The sequence below is a fragment of the Podarcis filfolensis genome, assembly GCF_964270895.1.
Source record: "Podarcis filfolensis genome assembly, chromosome: 1".
NCBI classification, from domain to species: Eukaryota; Metazoa; Chordata; class Lepidosauria; order Squamata; family Lacertidae; genus Podarcis; species Podarcis filfolensis.
In genome coordinates, this window is record NC_139604.1 from 80,485,469 (window position 1) to 80,504,695 (window position 19,227).

General features: G+C 42.1%; 1 protein-coding gene across 3 annotated transcripts in view; it reads left to right on the forward strand.

Annotated features, from left to right (window-relative positions):
* The window catches only part of TRIM44 (tripartite motif containing 44), an 87,509-nt gene that overhangs the window by 21,743 nt on the left and 46,539 nt on the right, over positions 1 to 19,227 (forward strand). For 2 of the 3 annotated variants that reach the window (XM_083602798.1, XM_083602799.1), the window contains exons 3-4: positions 5,561 to 5,800; positions 9,718 to 9,737. In XM_083602798.1, the coding sequence (XP_083458924.1) occupies positions 5,561 to 5,800; positions 9,718 to 9,737 (260 nt within the window). Of the gene's footprint in view, positions 1 to 5,560; positions 5,801 to 9,717; positions 10,187 to 10,414; positions 12,567 to 19,227 lie in introns of those variants that run through there. The other variant, XR_014545320.1, reaches the window with a different exon arrangement.

Below are 19,227 nucleotides of genomic sequence, written 5' to 3' on the forward strand. Positions count from 1 at the left end.
TATTATCAAGTTCTCAGGGTGGTTCACAACCATAGGTTAATTGTGAGTTGAGAGAGCCCCATCTTAATTGAAGAACCCCATCTTTCCTTGACACTTTTTTCATTCTGGCTTCCATTCTGGCTTCTCTTAGATAAGATAGACACTGACCCATATTCCTGTAACTTTCAGGATTGATTTTTGCAATGTGTTCTATATGACAGTATGCTCAAAGATGACCTGGAAGCTTTGGTACTAATGGACCATCACCTATTCCCATGGTTCAGCACTGGCTACCGCTCTGCTTTTGAGCGTAATTCAAGGAGGGTTGCTGTTTTTATCATTGCTTAAAACCCACAGCTGCCTTTTGTATGAGCCCTTCTGCCAGTCAAGGCCTAGTCATCTGGCACTGCTCTCTAGCCAGTCCGTCTGGTGGGACAATGGCTGCAAGAAGCAGGAACCTTATGATCATGGCCCCAATGCCCTCCTTCTGAAAAAGTTAGGAAGTCTCCCTTTTAGGGTTTTAAAAAAGTTGGAATGCTTTCCTATTTTTAATAGGGATTTAGCCCTTCCAACTAGTAGACTTTTTAAAAATGCTGTAAACTGCTTTAGACTGTTTCTGAGAAAGCACTTCTCAACAGTTGTAAATAAATAAAGGTACATTCACATGAGTATCCCTAACGATGCTTTTGCTTTGATTTGTGGTTTTAGAACTGTCCTTGAAATTGCACCGTCGCTTCAATGCCTCATTGAGGAGCTGAAATGCTGGCTGGCTTTTTACCTGGCAGGATATCTGGCTAATAGGATGAATGTGTCTGAAGCAAGCGAGCTGTTTCAGCATTCTCTTTTTGCTGCTTCCTACCCTTGACCTGTGCATCTCCCCCAGAATGCCTCATGAGCAATTTCCAGGACAACTCCAGCGCAACGCCTTGTTTTTCGTCATCATTCAGTGGTGCTAATTTAATAGAGAACATGGCTTATGCTCCTTACTGACACCAGAGTTGCTGGAAAAATCCGGTGCTAACTATTGCCATTTTTCAAAAGAGGGCATCTTCTGCCAGTACCTGTAGTTTTTTTCTTTTCTATTCCATATTCTTGCTTTATGTTGCTATTTCCCCCCTCACCTACAATTAAAGTGCTGCAAAAATAATGTGGTTGCTCTGCAGGGCCCACACACACACACAGAGCCTGCACAATTGCTCCTGTGTTTCAAACAATGCCCATCTGCGATTTGCAGCTTCAGTTTTTATAGGTTACTCACAGCCAGTTTGCATTCACGTACTAGGCTGCAGGAATCATACAGGCGTTGGATAGAACTGGAGAGAATTTTTTGGCTGGTTTAGTGGGAGAACCTTCACTTCTAACACATTCTTAAAACGGGGCTGGTTGTTCTTTGGCAGGTATTCCTGGTGTGCAGGAAACAGATACTCAGCTTCCCTGTTACTAGCATCCCCGGGAGTGTTTGTTTTCTAGCCTACTTGTCCTAGTGAAGTGCACCGTTAAGATTGCAGTTCTATACGTATTCACCTGGGAGTAAGTCCATTAATTTTGGTGGAACTTGCATCAGAGTGCACATGCATTGGGTTGTTGCTGCTTTCTTATGAGTTCCTCGTGTGCAGTGGTTCTGACAAATACTTCTGGATGAGCAGGCTATGATGAAGCCAATGGACACTTGCTACTCAGCCCTATATTATGCATTCAGCAGCATGAAATGGTACAGTCCTGAAGTGGTGAAGCGGACTGATCAGTTTAAATGCTTTCCAATTTTGTTGTACAAGAAGTCCTTGCCGGAAGATTACCATAGGCAGTAGCACATTCTATACTTACGTGCTGATCTTACCTCATTCAGCCGCCCTCAAGATGCAACATCTGATGTGCATGTTTTGCATTTGCGGAGTCTTTTAAACCACAATAGTATGGCACTTTTTTTTAGGCCAATGGACATGCAGTGAGGAACGTGATTATGAAAGTGCCATGAGACCTTTTTGACGGTGCCTGCGACCTCCACTCGTATCATTTTCTGACTAGTTTAGAAATTGAATATTTTATTTGTACATGTGAGAGATTGAGTATTCTGCAGCATGCCATCTGAGTATTGCACTTTTAAAAAAAGGTGGAAGAAGTAAGTATAGTTATCCTAGTATATGGTTGAAATTCTGTGACATTGGAGAAAACTTTGCCTTGCATTTATTTCATTAGACCTTTCCAGGCCATACCACCCATTTTTATTTTTGTGCTGCTGTGAATATGGTGCCATCTATTTACAAAGAACAGATTTGACTGGTCCTTACCCCAGGGGGGTTATCTAAAATGAATTGTAGAATCATAGAATTGTGGAGTTGGAAGGAATCCCAAGGGTCATCTGGTCTACCCCCTGCACTGCAGGAATGTCAACTTGATCATACATGACAGATGGTCATCCAACCTCTGCTTAAAAACCTCCAAGGAAGGTGAGGCCAGTAGCTTTCATGGGAGTCTGTTCCACTGTCTAACAGCTCTTACTGGTGGACATTCTTCCTGATGTTTAGTTGGAATCTCCCTTCATGTAATGCAGGATGTACTTTTTGTTGTTGTTAAGTAGAGGTCTTGCTCCCCTGCCGCAGTTGTCATTTGTAGCTGTACACATGGATTTCATGCTGTGTTTTATGTGAAGATTTCTTGTGTTGCAGTGTTTTCTACACAGAAATTTTGTCAGATCTGCTCGGGTTGCGAACGTGATCCGTGCGGGAAGCATGTTCGCAACCCACAGTGTTCGCAACCTGCAGCGCCACATCTGCGCATGTGCGGATCACGATTTGGCGCTTCTGCACGTGTGCAAGTGCCAAAACCCGGAAGTAACCTGTTCCGGTACTTCCGGGTTCGGTGCGGTGCACAACCCAAAATCGCGCAACCCAAAGCGTCTGTAACCCGAGGTATGACTGTACTTCTTCTAAGAATGGGTCTATACGTTCCATTTCTCTCACTTCTACATAACAGGAATCTAAAAGATGAGCCATGAGGCACTTCATTCCCCCATAAAGTAGTAGAGGTGTGGTGTGGGAAGAACTTATTTCCAGAAATTCTCCAGCTTTGCCCCACTGCAGATTGCAGAAGTGCCGTTACAGCTGCAATCAGCCTTGCTTGTCTTCACTGTTGCAGTTCTTCTCTCTCCTGCTGCCATGAAGCTTCAGGTCTTATGTGTCAATAGATTACAACATTTGGCTCACCCTGTGGAAATATGACCTGTGTTTTTGTACATGCACTACTAGAAGACAAAACCCTTCATGCTTTTTCTCCTCCTCAAGATAGAAGTTGGGAGTGAGGGTGTAAAAAGGATAATTTGAGCGAAGCTGAACTGCTCAGAAATCTAGGCCTTTTTCTTAATTCTTTAAATAAGCTATCCAATTTAAGAAGCATGAATTTATGCATCAAGTTTGTGGCTCTTGCTTGGAGGAAATCAGATATTCTTCAGGATTAGCAGAAATTTCTCAGGGAGGCGCTAACATTGACTGCTGGCACAGTGACTGCATTGCTGCTGTCTTCTGGTTTAAGGCTCATTTTCTCAGCTTGAGATGTCTCTTTAAACATTTATTTATTTATTACTTGCCAGTTCTTGTGTTGAACCAGATCCTTTACAAGGTGATAATGAGCCATATTCTGCCTTAATTTTTATTTTATTTTATTTTAAAAAATTATTGTTCATTTAAGACACAATTTGGACTCTGTAAGTGTTCTATAATAATACTTAATATTTTCACAACATTTAAAGATGTACTTTAAAAACCCCTTACTGTTCATTTAAGACAAGATTCATTTAAGAAATAATACTTGATGTTCTACTGTTTCTAAAAACATATTCTGCCTTAATTCAGATTTGAACTGAAATGAGATTTGCTTGGCAGACTCTGCTTCAGAAGTTCACCCTTCAGGGAACTCCCATTCTTCTCTTTGTTGAAAGCAGGGATTTGAAACCTCTGAGCCTCCAGCTGTTGTTGGACTCCAGCTCCAATAAGTCCCAGCCTGCTGACCCAGTGGTCAGTGATGATGGGAGTTGTAGTCAAACAATGGCTGGATGGCCAAAGGTTCTTCACCCCAGTTTTGGATAATCCGTTTAAGTCTATGATGGGCTGCGGAAGTAGGCAAGGTAGGTATTTGTCCCAGAGTTTGGATCACAGTGCATGGACTCATTGATCCCCTTCCCTCTCATGAACACTAGAGACGTGGGTGGTGCTGTGGTCTAAACCACTGAGCCTCTTGGGCTTGCCAATCAGAAGATCAGCGGTTCAAATCCCCACGATGGGGAGCTCCTGTTGCTCTGTCCCAGCTCCTGCCAACCTAGTAGTTTGAAAGCATGCCAGTGAAAGTAGATAAATAGGTACTGCTGTGGCGGGAAGGTAAACTGTGTTTCCATGCACTCTGGCTTCTGTCACGATGCTCCATTGTGCCAGAAGCGGTTTAGTCATGCTGGCCAGATGACCCGGAAAGCTGTCTGTGGACAAACGCCGGGTCCCTCAGCCTGAAAGCGAGATGAGCGCCGCAACCCCATAGTCGCCTTTCGCTGGACTCAGCCGGAGTCCCTTAACCTTTTTTTTAACTATGAACACATTTTAGCTCTCCAACAGCTACTCTGCAAAGTTCTGGAAGAATATTAATCCTTGGGTTGTTTATTTAAATGATTCATCAGCAGCCCTATTTATTCAAAGAATTTATAAACTATCCACTATTTCTGGAAGAAAGACAAGTCCTTTGTTTGCTTGTTTATTCAAATAATTTTGCGCCCACGTTTTCATTTACTTACTTATTTTTTTTAAAAAAATCTGCCCATCATTCAAAGATATTGTGGCAGTGTACAAAAGAGAGAGAGAGATTAAAACAAAGCACCAAGTTAAAAACAACAAGAATACCTTATATTCATCTGAAAAACAAGCAAAAACAATGTTCAGCAATCTGGACTTGAAGAAGCCTCGTCAATGAGGCACCTCAAAGAGCAAATTGTTGGTGGCATCCTAATCTCCATGGTGAGGGTATTCCAAGGTGTGGGTGCTGCCCCACAAGAAGCTGTTTCCTGGATGACTTGTTAAATGAGCTTCTGGGATGTATAATATCCACAAGAGAGGCCCACAGTTTACCTGTGGTTAGAATCATAGACTAGTGCCCACTGATCCTTGAACATTACCAATCAAGCTGTAATACCATTTTAAAACTAGTGAGTTTTAACTAGGTTTTTTTCAACCTACCGTTTCACTGAAAAGTCCTGAGTGGCACTTCTGATTTTCCCTGATTCAGAAAGTAATACACCTTATATCAGCAGATACAGGCCCTGAAGGCAGGGCGGGGGGTGTCTTGCTGTGCCACCAGTGACTATAGTGTGGTGATGTGGGATTTGGCCTTTCCTATAGTGGCACCCTTTCCCAGGAGGTGTGATGGGATTCTATCACCATATGAAAATGTATTTGTTCTACCAGGCTTTTGAAGGGATCTGTTTAGGGTTCCCCCCCGAGTTTGGGATGATTCCATATCACAATACTATTCCTGCTTAAACGTGAAATAAATTAAATGGTCAGAAATTCTCTTTTAAAAAGCCCATTATTCTCTTATACTTCAGGTGACGCAGAGTGCCATGAAGCTGTGCATTCAGCAAGAGTTCGACAAAGTACGGTGCCTGGTTTGTGAAGAGGAACACAGAGCTCTCCACTTGGTGGATCTCCAAGAAGCACTGGCCACTGCTCACACGACAGAAGTTCTGGCAGAAATTGATGTTCGCATGGAAAAATTGATGACTGAAATGGCAGAGCTCACAAGGCAGCTGAACACCTTTAATGAGCTAGCCATGCTCAAGCCTGAGGTAAATAAAGTACATGCGAAGCAGTTAACAGCAGAGGGCCGTAAAGCTTTATGATGGATGCAGAGGTTTAGTCTACTTTATTGCTTGTCAGCATTTAAAGATGGCCACAAATCCACTAAACTTCCAAGGGGATATGCAGAGTTGTAAGTAATAACACATTATGAGTTGTGTGTGGTTATGTTGATACCCAATTGACTGAGGTGGTTTGAAAGGGCACAAAGCCAACTGTTTCCATCCATTTCAAAGCAAGGCTGCAGCGCTTTGCTGCATGATGTTTGTATCTCAGGACCCATACAGAGTATTTTTCACATTTTTGTTACTCCTTTCAATTCTGCTTTCTATCAAAGTGGAAAGAACACAGTAGAATGTTGCATTTTGGTTATATTTGATGGCTCCCCTTTCTTCCTTTAAAGGAGGAGGACACTGTGTTTTTTTGTCCTAGAATAGGTCTGTGTTTTTATTACAGCTTTCGGGTTGGCATGAATTTTATTTGACAGCTGTTTTAGCCACTTTGGATATACAGTAGCTATCTCCCATATGCCACAATGGTGGTCTTATGTTTTCAGTTTGGGGTTCAGCAAACCACTCATATACCGTATTTTTCGCTCTATAGGACGGACTGGACAATAGGACGTACCCTGTTTTAGAGGGGGGAGAACAAAAAATAATAATTCTCCCCCTCTCTGCCCAGCGCCCCTTCAGCGAAGCGGCAGGAGGTGCTGCGCAGAGGGGGTGGAGAATTTCCCCCCTCTTGTTTTCCCCCTCTAAAACAAGGTGCCGTTTAAGGTGCGTTCAGTCGCCTTCAGGCGGCTACCTTGGAAGCCTGGAGAGCGAGAGGGGTCGGTGCGCACCGACCCCTCTCGCTCTCCAGGCTTCAGGTTCCTTTCGACCTGCTCTTTGGGGCTGGCAGGGGGAAGCCCACCACCAGCCCCAAAGAGCAGGTTGGGGAGCAGCGGAAAGGCGCGCAGCGGAGAGGCTGCTGCCATAGTCGCGCGTCACCTCTCCAGCTGGGAGAGGGTCGCAGGGCTATGGCTTCTTCGCTCCATAGGACGCACACACATTTCCCCTTCATTTAGTTCAGGATTAATGGTAAAAGGAAAACTATCTAATATTATGTAACTTTAAAGTGTGGTTAAGTACTCATAGTAAAAGACAAACTTAATAAGAAATAAGTTCTTGAACCTTTTACTTTTTTATTATATCTTGATTTGTGGCCTGCACATTCATGGCACACGCTTACAGTTAAGATTGTCTTTACTCCCCATTTAAGACTTTATTCCAACTTCTTGAGTAAAAATACAAATGTAACCTTGGTGAAACTTTAATTACTTCCTAGAAGTTGTATCACTGATTTTAAGAAACTAAGTTAAGAAAGAACTTGTACTGATTTTTTTTAAAATTGTTATAAGCACAGATTGAGCCTATGATTCACCTGTCTTAGAAAAGGAACCATAGGTACTTTGATAGTTGGGTGGAAAGGTTGTTGATCTCTATAGATCACAGAAATATTTTTACTGTTAGTACCTTGGTATCTTTTTTTCACTTTCTGTTCTGCAGCTTTCCCCCCTCAAGAAGGAAAGCTCTCTGTAGCAGTCATTGAGTAAAGGGATTTTCTCTTCCTTTAGTCTTGTGGGGAACGGGGTTTGTTCACCCACGTCTTTAAAAATTAAATGCCAAGCCCTGTTAGTCAGTGATTTTTCCACATCAACCTTCTTCATCTTGTCTCTGTTTCTTGAAAACTGTATACCGTGAGCTAGAGGTAAAGGTAAAGGGACCCCTGACCGTTAGGTCCAGTCGTGGACCACTCTGGAGTTGCAGTGCTCATCTCGCTTTATTGGCCGAGGGAGCCGGTGTACAGCTTCCGGGTCACGTGGCTAGCATGACTAAGCCGCTTCTGATGAACCAGAGCAGCGCATGGAAACGCCGTTTACCTTCCCGCCTATTTATCTACTTGCACTTTGACGTGCTTTTGAAGTGCTAGGTTGGCAAGAGCTGGGACCGAGCAGCGGGAGCTCGTCCCATTGCGGGGATTCGAACTGCCAACCTTCTGATCAGCAAGCCCTAGGCTCTGTGGTTTAGACCACAGCACCACTCGCATCCCTAGTGGTCCCTAGAGGTGCTTATATGCTAATTATGCCTTGTGTGGGGCAATATTTCTCTTTGTCTAAATAGTTATTATACAACTTTTTCTCCTCCCTGCCCTTTAAAAAATAGAAAATACAAAGAAACGGTGAGCCTAGAAATAGAACATTTCTGCTGTAGGCTCGGTGCTAGAATAAACATTAGTTTTAACAGAGCTATAATTCAAGAAAGGTCTGGATCTGGAAGATGACTGATGAATTCGTAAATGTAGTTTTAAACATGCAGTATATCTAAAAACAGTAAATTCTTCATTAATCTGGATCTGTTAGGTTAAGACATGAAAACTGAAATAACATAATAGCCCTATTTTTGTTCTGACTAATTAGCTTTCATGAGAGGAAGGGAGCAGAAAGAGAAATAGGACTGTTCCACCACTACATTCTGAGGCAGAAGTGGGAAATCTGTGTCCTTCTCGGCATTGCTGAATTCCAACTCCCATCAGCCCCAGCCAGCATAGCCAGGAATGAGGGAAGTTGTAGGCCAGAAACATCTGGAGGGCCAAAGGTTCCCCACTCCTGTTCTGAAGACCATGTCTTTGCCAATCTCATGTTGTAGGGGTGGGGTATGGAAAGATGCTGGTTTATGTGCTACACACCATATCTTATGAACACATGAAGTTTCCATGTTCAGAATCATCTCATTAGGGTGCCTAAGCCATTGCTGGCTACGTTGAGTGGCAGTTGCTCTTCAAGGTCTAAGTCTTCTTGGTCTAAGTTTTTTTTTAACTGGAGATGTTTGGAATGGAACTTGGGACATTCAGTATGCAAAGCCTGGCTCTCTGTTCTCTATCTGCTACTAGGCTGCTGATGTAATGTTTGCCCAAGCCTGCCTTTAAAAGCACCAGTTGATTACCAAATAATTTAAGAAAGCATGGATGAGTTATATGCATTTCTTTAATGTCATGGATATGCTCGCTTGTCTCTTTAAACCAATGTCTATTAAATTTCTCTATTAACTGGAAGTTTCTATTTTGCATCTCCTCCTTATCGGACCCTCAAAGTGAGCGGATATCAAATCTTGTTTAATGTTGCCCTTTTCTCAGCAGAAGAGAAAATGTTGCTTGTGTAACTCCACAGTGGTATTTACATAGAACTGATTATTGCAATGCCCTTTCCTCTCTCAGAATGTGATATAAAATGTCTTTAATGCGCCACGCTTTAATGAGCATCGAGCCAGCTTCTTTTTTTGCCTCAGCGTATGTGTTGCCTTTAGTTCACATGCCTATGTGAAGGCAAGAAGGAGCCAGCCCAATTTCTATGGGATTGTAGGTATTTATCATTTAAGCACCAGGGCATATGGGGGGGGGGACCCCATAATGTGAAATGTTAGGTACCATTAGGGCCTTGTGCAATCATGTGCCATCTGCCATCCCAAGCACTACATAAGTGTTATCAACTGTCATTCGTAGCAGGATGAGGTGGTGGCTTCAGCATTTTTCATCCAGAATTGTTCTCAGCTGGCCAGGATGACCTGAGAATCCAGAGTGAAGGGCTCAAGCGTGCTTAATGGATGAATGGTGAGATGATCGCTGTTGTTACTGCCGCAGGCCCAGTGTAATAAATGAGCTTTTCTGTGTGCCCTCCTGGTTGCATGTAGCCTGCAGCTTGCAATGTAATGATAATGACCTCTATTAGCTGAGTGGAACTTCTCTTTTTATAATTGGACACTAAGCCTTGCATCTGACTTACTCGCACTAGTCTAAACATGAAAATCAGTGTTTGCAGGGCTGCGCTCAACGTTGTTTTATTTTTGTTTGTTTGTGTGTTTTCCTGCAGAGCACAGATGAAGAAAACAGGTGAGTACACTGACTTCTTTCTTTCCAAGTTTATACATTTCACTAGTTTTATACTTTTCACTAATTTTACAATCATGTTAACAATTTAAAAACTTGACTTCCCTCTCTTTCTGGAGTTCCTTAAATTTATTTTTAATAACCTTTGCATATCCAAATTAACTTAATTTGCTCATTTATTTAAATATATACTCTTATAAAACTGCAGGTTATTACAATAATCATGCCAATGATTTTATCTGTTTACAGTTTATCTGTAAATATTCAATAACCCATTTCCATTCTCTTATAAAAACCTGTTATCTTGATTTCTTATTCTTTCAGTAAGTTTCGCCATTTCTGCATATTCCATAACTTTTTGTATCCATTCTTCTTTTGCTGGGACTTCTGCGTCTTTCCATTTTGTGGCAAGTAACATTCTTGCCACTGTAGTAGCATACATGAATACAGGGGTGCCTCGCAAGACGAAATTAATTCATTCCACGAGTCTTTTCGTCTTGCGCGGTTTTTCGTCTTGCGAAGCATGGTCAATCGCAACTGCACCTCTTCAAGCAGCTTTAAGAAAAAAGGAAGCCCATAGGGAAAATCGTCTTGCGAAGCAACTCAAAAAACGAAAAACTCTTTCTTCTTGCGAGTTTTTCGTCTTCCGAGGCATTCGTCTTGCGAGGTACCACTGTAAGTTTCTATACATTTTAGGTAGTTCTGTCCCTATAATTCCCCAAAGAAAAGCTTCTAGTTTGTTAAACAAAGGTTATTTTAAACATCCTTTTCATTTCATTATCTATCATTTCCCAGTTAGCTTTAACCTTACTACAAGACCACCACATATGATAAAAAGAACCTTCTCTTGCTTCCTCCTTTCTTCCTTCCTTCTACCTAATAAGCATGCAAAATTCCATTGGGGATGAGATAAACATTTTAAAAATGCACTGGAACCATGTTTGTTTTATGGGAGGGAGTTGGAGAAGTTTGGGTTTTCAACCAAGGCTATAGCTAGTAACACGTTGAATCACTTATGTGAAAACTAGACCTGTAAGCAAGGGTTTTGTTGTTCATTTCAGTCTGAACGTATAATTAATTTGGTAATTGCTACCATGGATCCTCCAGGGTACACCTGTTATCTCCAGTGGTTAGGGGAATCTCTGTGTGGTTCCTGAAAGTCAAGGCATGAAACACTGGGGACAAAGATAGGCAGTCAGCTGTGTTGCGTGGTGGCTGATGCTTTGAACTATAGTCAGGAAGAGAAGCAGTAAGCTCTTCTTCCCTGTTGGTATTTTCTGGTAATCCCATGTGTGTGTTTGGGATTGCATTCCTTTTTTACAGCTCCAGGTCTGACTTTAGGTTCTGTTCTGTCTTTTGTTAGGGAGGGGGCGAGGCACATTTTTAACACTCTTCCCGTCAGCTTTACACAAAGGGATCTAAAAGCATTTGCCCAATTGCAAGGAAGCATGTGTATTAAATAGTGAAAGCGAAACAAAAAATCCAACCAGTTTGTAAGTTTGTTCAAGCAAGCAACACCGAGAGCTGCTAGTATGGCATGAAATGAAATATTTCTCGTCCAACCACTGATTCTAGTTTGAATTCTTTACACTGCATATTTAGCTAACAAAATGCTACCTAATAAGATTAACTCACAATGACTTACCATAGCCTAATTGTGCCCCCTCTGGACAGTTAATGAGCTGCTGTTATGATCTAAAGGCATATGAGTTGCAATATGGGTCTATATATAATCTTGTGACAGTGGTTATTGCCAAGTATGGAAACTGAAATCAAGCTAATTTCACATGTTATTGTACCCAAAAGTAAGATGTCTTAGATTCCTCCCCCACTTTTTTCTTTTTTTAAAACAATGTTAATTATTTAGATTTTTAGTGATCTTATAAATATCACCTCCAAGTTACAAAAATCACCTCCTAGTTATGTGCAATATAAAGATAACATCATTACAAAATCACACGTAAAATTCAGAGATTAAAGCACACATACAAAATCTGTTCCAGTGATTTTACTTGAGAAAAGAAATGTTTTTGCCTGGTGCTAGAATGATGGCAATGTTGGTGCCAGGTGGGCTGTTTTGGGAAGAGCATTCCATAGAAGGCCCTCCCTCTTGTTGCCCCCCTCCAGAGCGAGCACTTAGAGGAGGGCCTCAGATGATGCCCTTAAAAGACTGGGTAGGTTTGTAGGGGAGAAGATGTTCTTTGGGTATTGCTGTTCTGAGCCACTGTGAGTTAAAAACAACACTTTGTACTGGCTTATGAATTTTTTACCTCTTGCTGTGACCAGTTCTTTGCTCTTTATCTGTTTTATGCGTTTATAGATACACAATCATTTGACTGTTTTTTCTCTCCTCTGTGAATCCCTCCAATCCCTATTTGTGGGAAGGTTGATCCAATATATATTGGGCATCATCACATTTATTTTCTGTTGCATTTTAAAACACACACACAACTGCCTGCAGTACCACAGCAGGGAAAGGGGAATTCATTCGGACAACGCCCGCTGCAATCCTTATGAAGTCTATCAATGTGACTTCCACTATTTTGACATTGAGTTTGGTGCAGGCTGACAGGCTGAATAGATTGCTTCTTCCTCTCTTCCCTGTGGGCCTTATTTTTCATAGCCATATACTTTCCTCAGTAGGAGGGGAGACGTGCTCTAATAATACAAGGCAAGCTTGGCATTCCTAATACACATTCCAGATTGCCAGCCAAATGAATGCTCAGGTGAGTACTGCGCATGCCCATCATTTCCAATAAGCATAGGCTGTTCTGCATTGTTCTCGGGGAACAATTCTGACTTTGTGGGAGTTGGGAAGTGTCCATTCACAAAGAGAGAAAAGGGAAATGGATTAAGTCAACAAGATGACGACGTGCAGAGCTAGAACACAAATTTTTGTGCCTTTCTGTTGGCTGCAGACATGTTGACGCTGTTTTAACACTGATATTAAGAGTACTCAAGGCAATTGGTATGGAATTTTCCAGGCTGAGTTGTTCAACTGAATTTATTGGTGTCTAAGTAGCTTGTTTTATGTTGCTCTTCCATCTCACTGCAGACCTTGCAATTTTAATGTATCTATGTTGAGTAGTTCATGGTGCTTTGAAATGGCACATCCGAAAGAAATATCAATAGTAAGACAGCTTCTCTTCAAAGTAAGGAGAAAGGTGACATTGCATCTTGTAATTTTCTGGTTCTTGCAGTACGGAGTGGGCCAGAGTTGGCTGCAGAACTGGCAAAAGCCTTTATGGATGATATTTTCCCTAATCAGCAAGAGGTGGGTTTGGTGTGAAATGAATGGAGTTCTCCACTATGTGCATTTTTCTTGAAGCTGTCGAGCAGTGAAAATCATATCCACTCTCCCCTTAGAAGGTCAAAAACCATTTTGGGATTCAGGAAGGGTAGCCTTGGATATAGTTAGGAGACGGTTTGCTAAGATCCTTGCAAGAATTTTGCTGGTGGCAGCTAATAAAGAGATAGTTTCTGCAATCCGTTCTATCAACCTTTTAAAAAGAGATTGATAATTTTGGCACCCCCAAAGTCTGCTGGGATCTCCTCTCCCAGATTTTTTCAATGAGCTTGTGAAGTTGTTGTGCAAGTTCAATTCTTCCCACTTTGACGACTTTGGCGGGTATCCCATCAGGTCCACTGGTTTTGTTGTTTTTCATTTGGTTGATCACAACTCTCCCAGATTTGGAGATTTGGAGATACTACAAGCTCATCTCTAGTTTGTTTTTGCAGAATTTGTGAGAGGAACTCAGCAGCTACAGGGGAGTTGTGGTTAAGAAGATGCTGGCAATGTTTTTCCCAATGCAATGCAATAGCTTTTTTATCTTTTAGAAGTGTGGTACCCTCTGTTGAGCATAGGGGACATATGCCATTATTTATTGGTCGATAGATGGTTTTTGTGGCTTTAAAGAAATGTTGTGCATCATGAGTGTCGGCTAAGTGCTAGATCTCTTGAGCTTTTTTTAGCCACCAGGTGTTCTTTAGTTCTCTGGTTCTTCTTGAACCTCAGCCTTAGCTGAGGTGTTTTTCTTAGTGGCGCGGTTTCTATCTCTTCGCCAGATCTGAAAGGCTTTCATTTTCTTGTCAATAATGCATTCAATCTCACTGTCATTCTCATCAAACCAGTCCTGGTATTTCTTGGTTTGGTATCCAATAGTTTGTTCGCAGGCTGCAATAATGAATACACAAAGAAGAAGAAGAAGAAGAAGAAGAAGAAGAAGAAGAAGAGGAGGAGGAAGAGGAGTTTGGATTTGATATCCCGCTTTATCACTACCCAAAGGTGTTTCAAAGCAGCTAACATTTTCCTTTCCTTTCCTCCCCCACAACAAACACTCTGTGAGGTGAGTGGGGCTGAGAGACTTCAGAGAAGTGTGACTAGCCCAAGGTCACCCAGCAGCTGCATGTGGAGGAGCAGAGACGTAAACCCAGTTCACCAGAGTCTACCACTCTTAACCACTACACCACACTGGCTCTCCTATATGCAAAGATTTTTCTCTGAGGCTCTCGTCTGGATACCCAGAATGGGGTACAGTGGTACCTCTGGTTATGTACTTAATTCGTTCCGGAGGTCCGTTGTTAACCTGAAACTGTTCTTAACCTGAAACACCACTTTAGCTAATGGGGCCTCATGCTGCTGCCGCACCGCCGCTGCACAATTTCTGTTCTCATCCTGAAGCAAAGTTCTTAACCCGAGGTCTATTTCTGGGTTAGCGGAGTGTATAACCTGAAGCGTATGTAACCTGAAGTGTATGTAACCCGAGGTACCACTGTAGTTGTGGTGACTCCCTTGTGGAATTATTGTCTCATGGAGACTTGCCTGGCACCTAGGATAATGTCTTCATTTTCTGAGGCTTTCACCCTCTGTCTTCCCAATATCTCCACCCCAGTGTGGTTGCTTATTATAGGACTGCTGTTTGCAGTCTTCTTGATAGTTATTCTAAGCTGACAGGGACATATTGAATTGAAGTGTAGAATGTTTTTAAACAAAAACTGTCTTGTATCCACTGCTGTTGCTCTGGGAAGTCTCTGCAGCAAGTCTATTTTCATTGATGGCAGCTTTTCGAGGGCTCTCCCTAATAAGAGTAGCCTGGATTATATTTTCACGCTTGCATTTGTACTGTATTGGAAAAATAACTTCCTTATGCATGCCATATTTTCTTTCTGATGTCATTTCTGTTCCAAAGGATCAGACTTTCCCTCAGTTCCTTTATTTCATCGTGCTTTATCTGAACATTCCCCTCCTCAGGGGAAAAAACAACAACCCCAAGCTTCTAAACTTTCCACCCAACCTAATTTGTTATCTCCTCTCTTGATGCAAAGGGTGCTTTTGTATCCTTTCTTAATGACGTCTTTTTCTCACATCCTGTCTAATGCCAAGTCCTTCTGCTTTTTTCATTTTGCCCTTTCCTTTCTGTAACTGTCTTCCATATGCTGACTTGCTCTGCAGCGGTGGCCTTCTCTGCTGCTTCTCACCTATCTCTTCTTATTATCTTTGTCATATTTATGTCCTATGTCAAAATCATGCAAACCCTGACAGCGACCTTCAGATTTCCTACATCCAAGGAATCCTGTCTGCTCAGGAATGCCTGCCAATGAACTCAAATGCATCACATATGATTCTGGGGCATTGATTTTCACACTTTTTGCTCTCCACGAGCCTGTTCCATGTTGATTTAGCTGCCAAAAGACCTTCATGGGACAGCTGAGAAATTTCTTTTTGTGAATCAGCATTAGGCACTGCTAGGCTTTGCTGTTGCCCTACAGATTGTGTACCGCAAATGTGTTCAATGCTCTCTTGCAACTTTATGCTACAGGGGGCAATCAGTAATGGTGGATATTGATCAATGTTGTGTTTCAGAGAATCGTGTCTGTTGTTCTCAGTGAAGAAGTCCTGTTAAATTTCCAAAGAATTCCGCTTTGGAAAAATTGTTGTGTTTTAGGGCTTGCAGTTTGGTTCCTGTGGGGGCCCTGCCAGTTTGGTCTCATTGCTGCTGTTTGTAGAGTGAGAGAACAAGCCAGATTAAAAGCCTGTCTCATTTGGAAACCATTAACCGTAATTCACGTTAAACACATAACAGGAAGTCTTGATGAACTCCAGCTTTGTGGGTTGCTTTACTGCTTGCACAAAGGGAGTAGTGAAGCAGCAGCAAAGGGGCTGTAATCGTGTGGAACCTGGCTTATTTAGCTAGGATGTGATCAGGTGAATTTAGCCATTACGTTGTTCACAAAAATAAATTACCCACACTTTGCCTGTGCCATTGCTGCCATCTCACCTGCTGCTGCCTCACCTTCCTACCGTGCCCCCTAGCCATACCATCACCTATAGGTTGGATCACTGCCAGCACCAGGAACTCCCCATGTACTGATGCTCCAGGGAGAAAGGATGCAAGTAGGGATTTTTGCAGGGCAGGGGATGAACATGAAATGTGACTAGTAGCAGAAGTTTCAGGAGATAAGTAAAAATATTGCGAGGAGCATTTGGTGGTGGGAATGGAAAAATACGATAGAAAATGGCCTTCTCCACTTGGAGCTTTTGGACCAGCAAATTCTGCCTAAAACGGGGAGCCTGAGTCATAATATCTCAAGAGCAAATGTCTATACTTAGCTTGAGGATAGCTGATCTATGTTGCACCTTGCCACAAGGAAAGCAGTGTAGAAAAGAATTTAGACTTTTTAAAAAAAAAATATGAATTAGGTATCAGTAGAAAATAATATCTAAAACTGCCAGCCATTTATGCTTAACTCTGCCTGCATCTGCCACCATTTTGTGATTGGTGGGATTAGAAATGTGAAGGACTGGAGGAAATGGCAGTGAGAGAGGAGAATATGGTTCTCTTTCCCATTTTTAACAGTCCTTCGCATCTCTAGGTGGGACCTGTTAGTTTTCAGCCGCTGTAAGTGGATGCTGAATGTTGCGGGTTTGAGAACCACTGGGGGTAGGATGAACAGGGACAAATCCTGCATGTCAGTATGGAACTTGTTTTAGCAGCATTGCATATTGTTTACTGTATTGGTGAGAGGCTATTTTTTACCATGGCTAGTTGACTTACTGTTTTGTTCCCTACCCTTCAGTGCAATGAGGAGTGGTATTATTAAAAGCACTTCCACAAGAGAGACTTCAGGCACCCATTAAACACTGCAGCCTTAGGGGGAGTCCTAGTCTCACTAAATTTCTCACTGTGACAGTAATACATTGTTAACAGGATCCCAGCAGAACCTGAAATTACAAATGGGACCAATCTACTCACCTTACACAGATTGGCTCTGAGTTAATAGCCTGGCTCTCCCACAAGGGAGTAATTGTCCATTGTCTCTCCATCTGTCCTGCCTCTATCTCTATTTGATTAGAACTGGCTGAGGTGAGAGCCATTTGATGTGCATGAAAACTGAGGTTTAACCAGTGCTTAGTCACTCCTTTCTAAAGGCCTTTTTTCCACAGGGAAATTTTTAAACAAGAAAGTTAATTACTCTAGGCAGCCCTTTTCTGTCTTTCCCTTCCTGTTCCTAGATATTTTCCGAAATCCCTTCTGTTTGCTGTTTCCTTTTATTCTTCCCTCTGAGAAGAGCATAAACTAAGCATTCGTAGAAATTTGCCAAGATATAAAATTCTCTTTTCTCATGAAGCAGATGTCATGTAGGCCTTTATACAAATCTGTGCCAATCCCCCCCCCCAAAAAAAGGACATGGAGAAACCACAGTATCCAGAAAGCATATTTTCTGCCTATGTAAAAAGTGACTGCTCTTCTTTAAAAAAGAATAGTTTAACTACTATATGCCAGTAAAGATTGTGATAATGTTTCCTCATGATAGTCACTGTTTCAGGGCAAATGCATATCCAGTACTATGTTCTTAGTGTTCATTAGTGTTCCTTTGCAGCATAACTAGGTGCAGGTCCATTGATGTAGGCACATTAGAAACAACAAGAATAACATCAGTCTTCAACCTTTTCAAATCCAGGACCCATCTTCAGCCCAAACATGCATTTGGGCACCCATTACTTAAGGTTTTAACCATACATTTGTATGGTGCTGGAACTGTATGTTGCAACCTACCATATAGCATCCCTTCACCTATGTGGGGGTTATGTTCCAGGTGTCATGTGCCTAAGTGAAAATTGTGTAAGTGGGGAGCACCCTCTAAAAGGCTTCTAGATGCCCATTTTTCCCAACACTACAGCGTTCTCTTCTGTCCTCTCTCCACAAAACTCTCTTCAACCAAAGTTGAAGCTCTGTGGCACACTGGGGACAGCGCGGAACAATGGCTGCTGCTGCACTGCCACTCGCATCAGCTGCTAGGCAGGGAGGCCGAGCAGCCTAAACAAAGCCCCGCTGTGCCTCTGGTCTCTTTGGGGCTTTCTCCACCCTCACTGAAGTCCTCTTTGGGCACGTGGGTCTTCTCATGACCCACGAGGACTCTCACAACTCTCTCTTGCCATTTCCTGGTTTGAATCTACTTATTTCTTTCCCGGCGCTGCATGTATTTACAGTCGTGCACGAGTTGAAAGCACGTAAGTGCGGGATGCCTGGAGTTCAGTCTGCAACCCAGGATTGGGTCCTGACCCATCAGCTGCAGATCAATTATCTATCCTTTCTTGGCAATGCTTTATTTCTTCTTTGTGCCACTATAGGTACATTGCATTTCAGAATTCAGGCGCTAATGGTCTCAAACAACGGGCAAGCAGAACTTTGCAATTAATCATTTAACAACTTGGTGATCCAAAAAAAGGTTTTGTACATTTCAGTATGTTGCCGAGCAAATGCAGTCTAACCTGTAATCACTCCCTCTGTGCTTACTTATATTATATGTTAATTCTGAAAGCCCTCTTCTTCATTGCTTGGGTTTAGAGTACTGCTGCTCTTGACTTTCCTTTCCAATTAAGGATCTTCTAAAAGATTTAAAACAATGAAAGATTGAAGCTGAAAATGGCGAAAGAATGAACGTGTTCAAATAGTATACTGTTTTACAGTATACTGATTTCCAGAAGCAGTATTACTCTTTTCTCACTGGGAAAAAAGGCAAAAAACCTATATTGAGCTTGCATTTAGTTCCACGTGGCATACTCCATCAGTAAATGAAAACTTACATGTTTTTGTTTATCTCATTATTTAGAAATGAACTTCAGCCATACATGTGCCAGATGGAATGAGTAAACAGTGACTGGAGTGAATTAATCCCCACTCCCCTGCAAAAAGAATCAGGATAGTTACAAAGAATGGAGGGAAAGAACACTTCACAGTTACTCAGATGCTTATAATATCTCCACTGCTCCTCTGTAGAAACTGCTTTAGCTTCGGCTGCAGTTGCAATCTGAACTGTATAGCTTTCATGAGATTGTGGTTCCTGTCTACATGGCAGAAGGGGAAACCAGAGGGGCTAGGATTGAATCCTCAAACATAACTGCATTACAAAATAGAAGAAGAACCCTTTTGGATCAGGCCAAGAGCCAATTTAATCCATCATACTCTTTCTTTCCTACTTCCTTACAGCA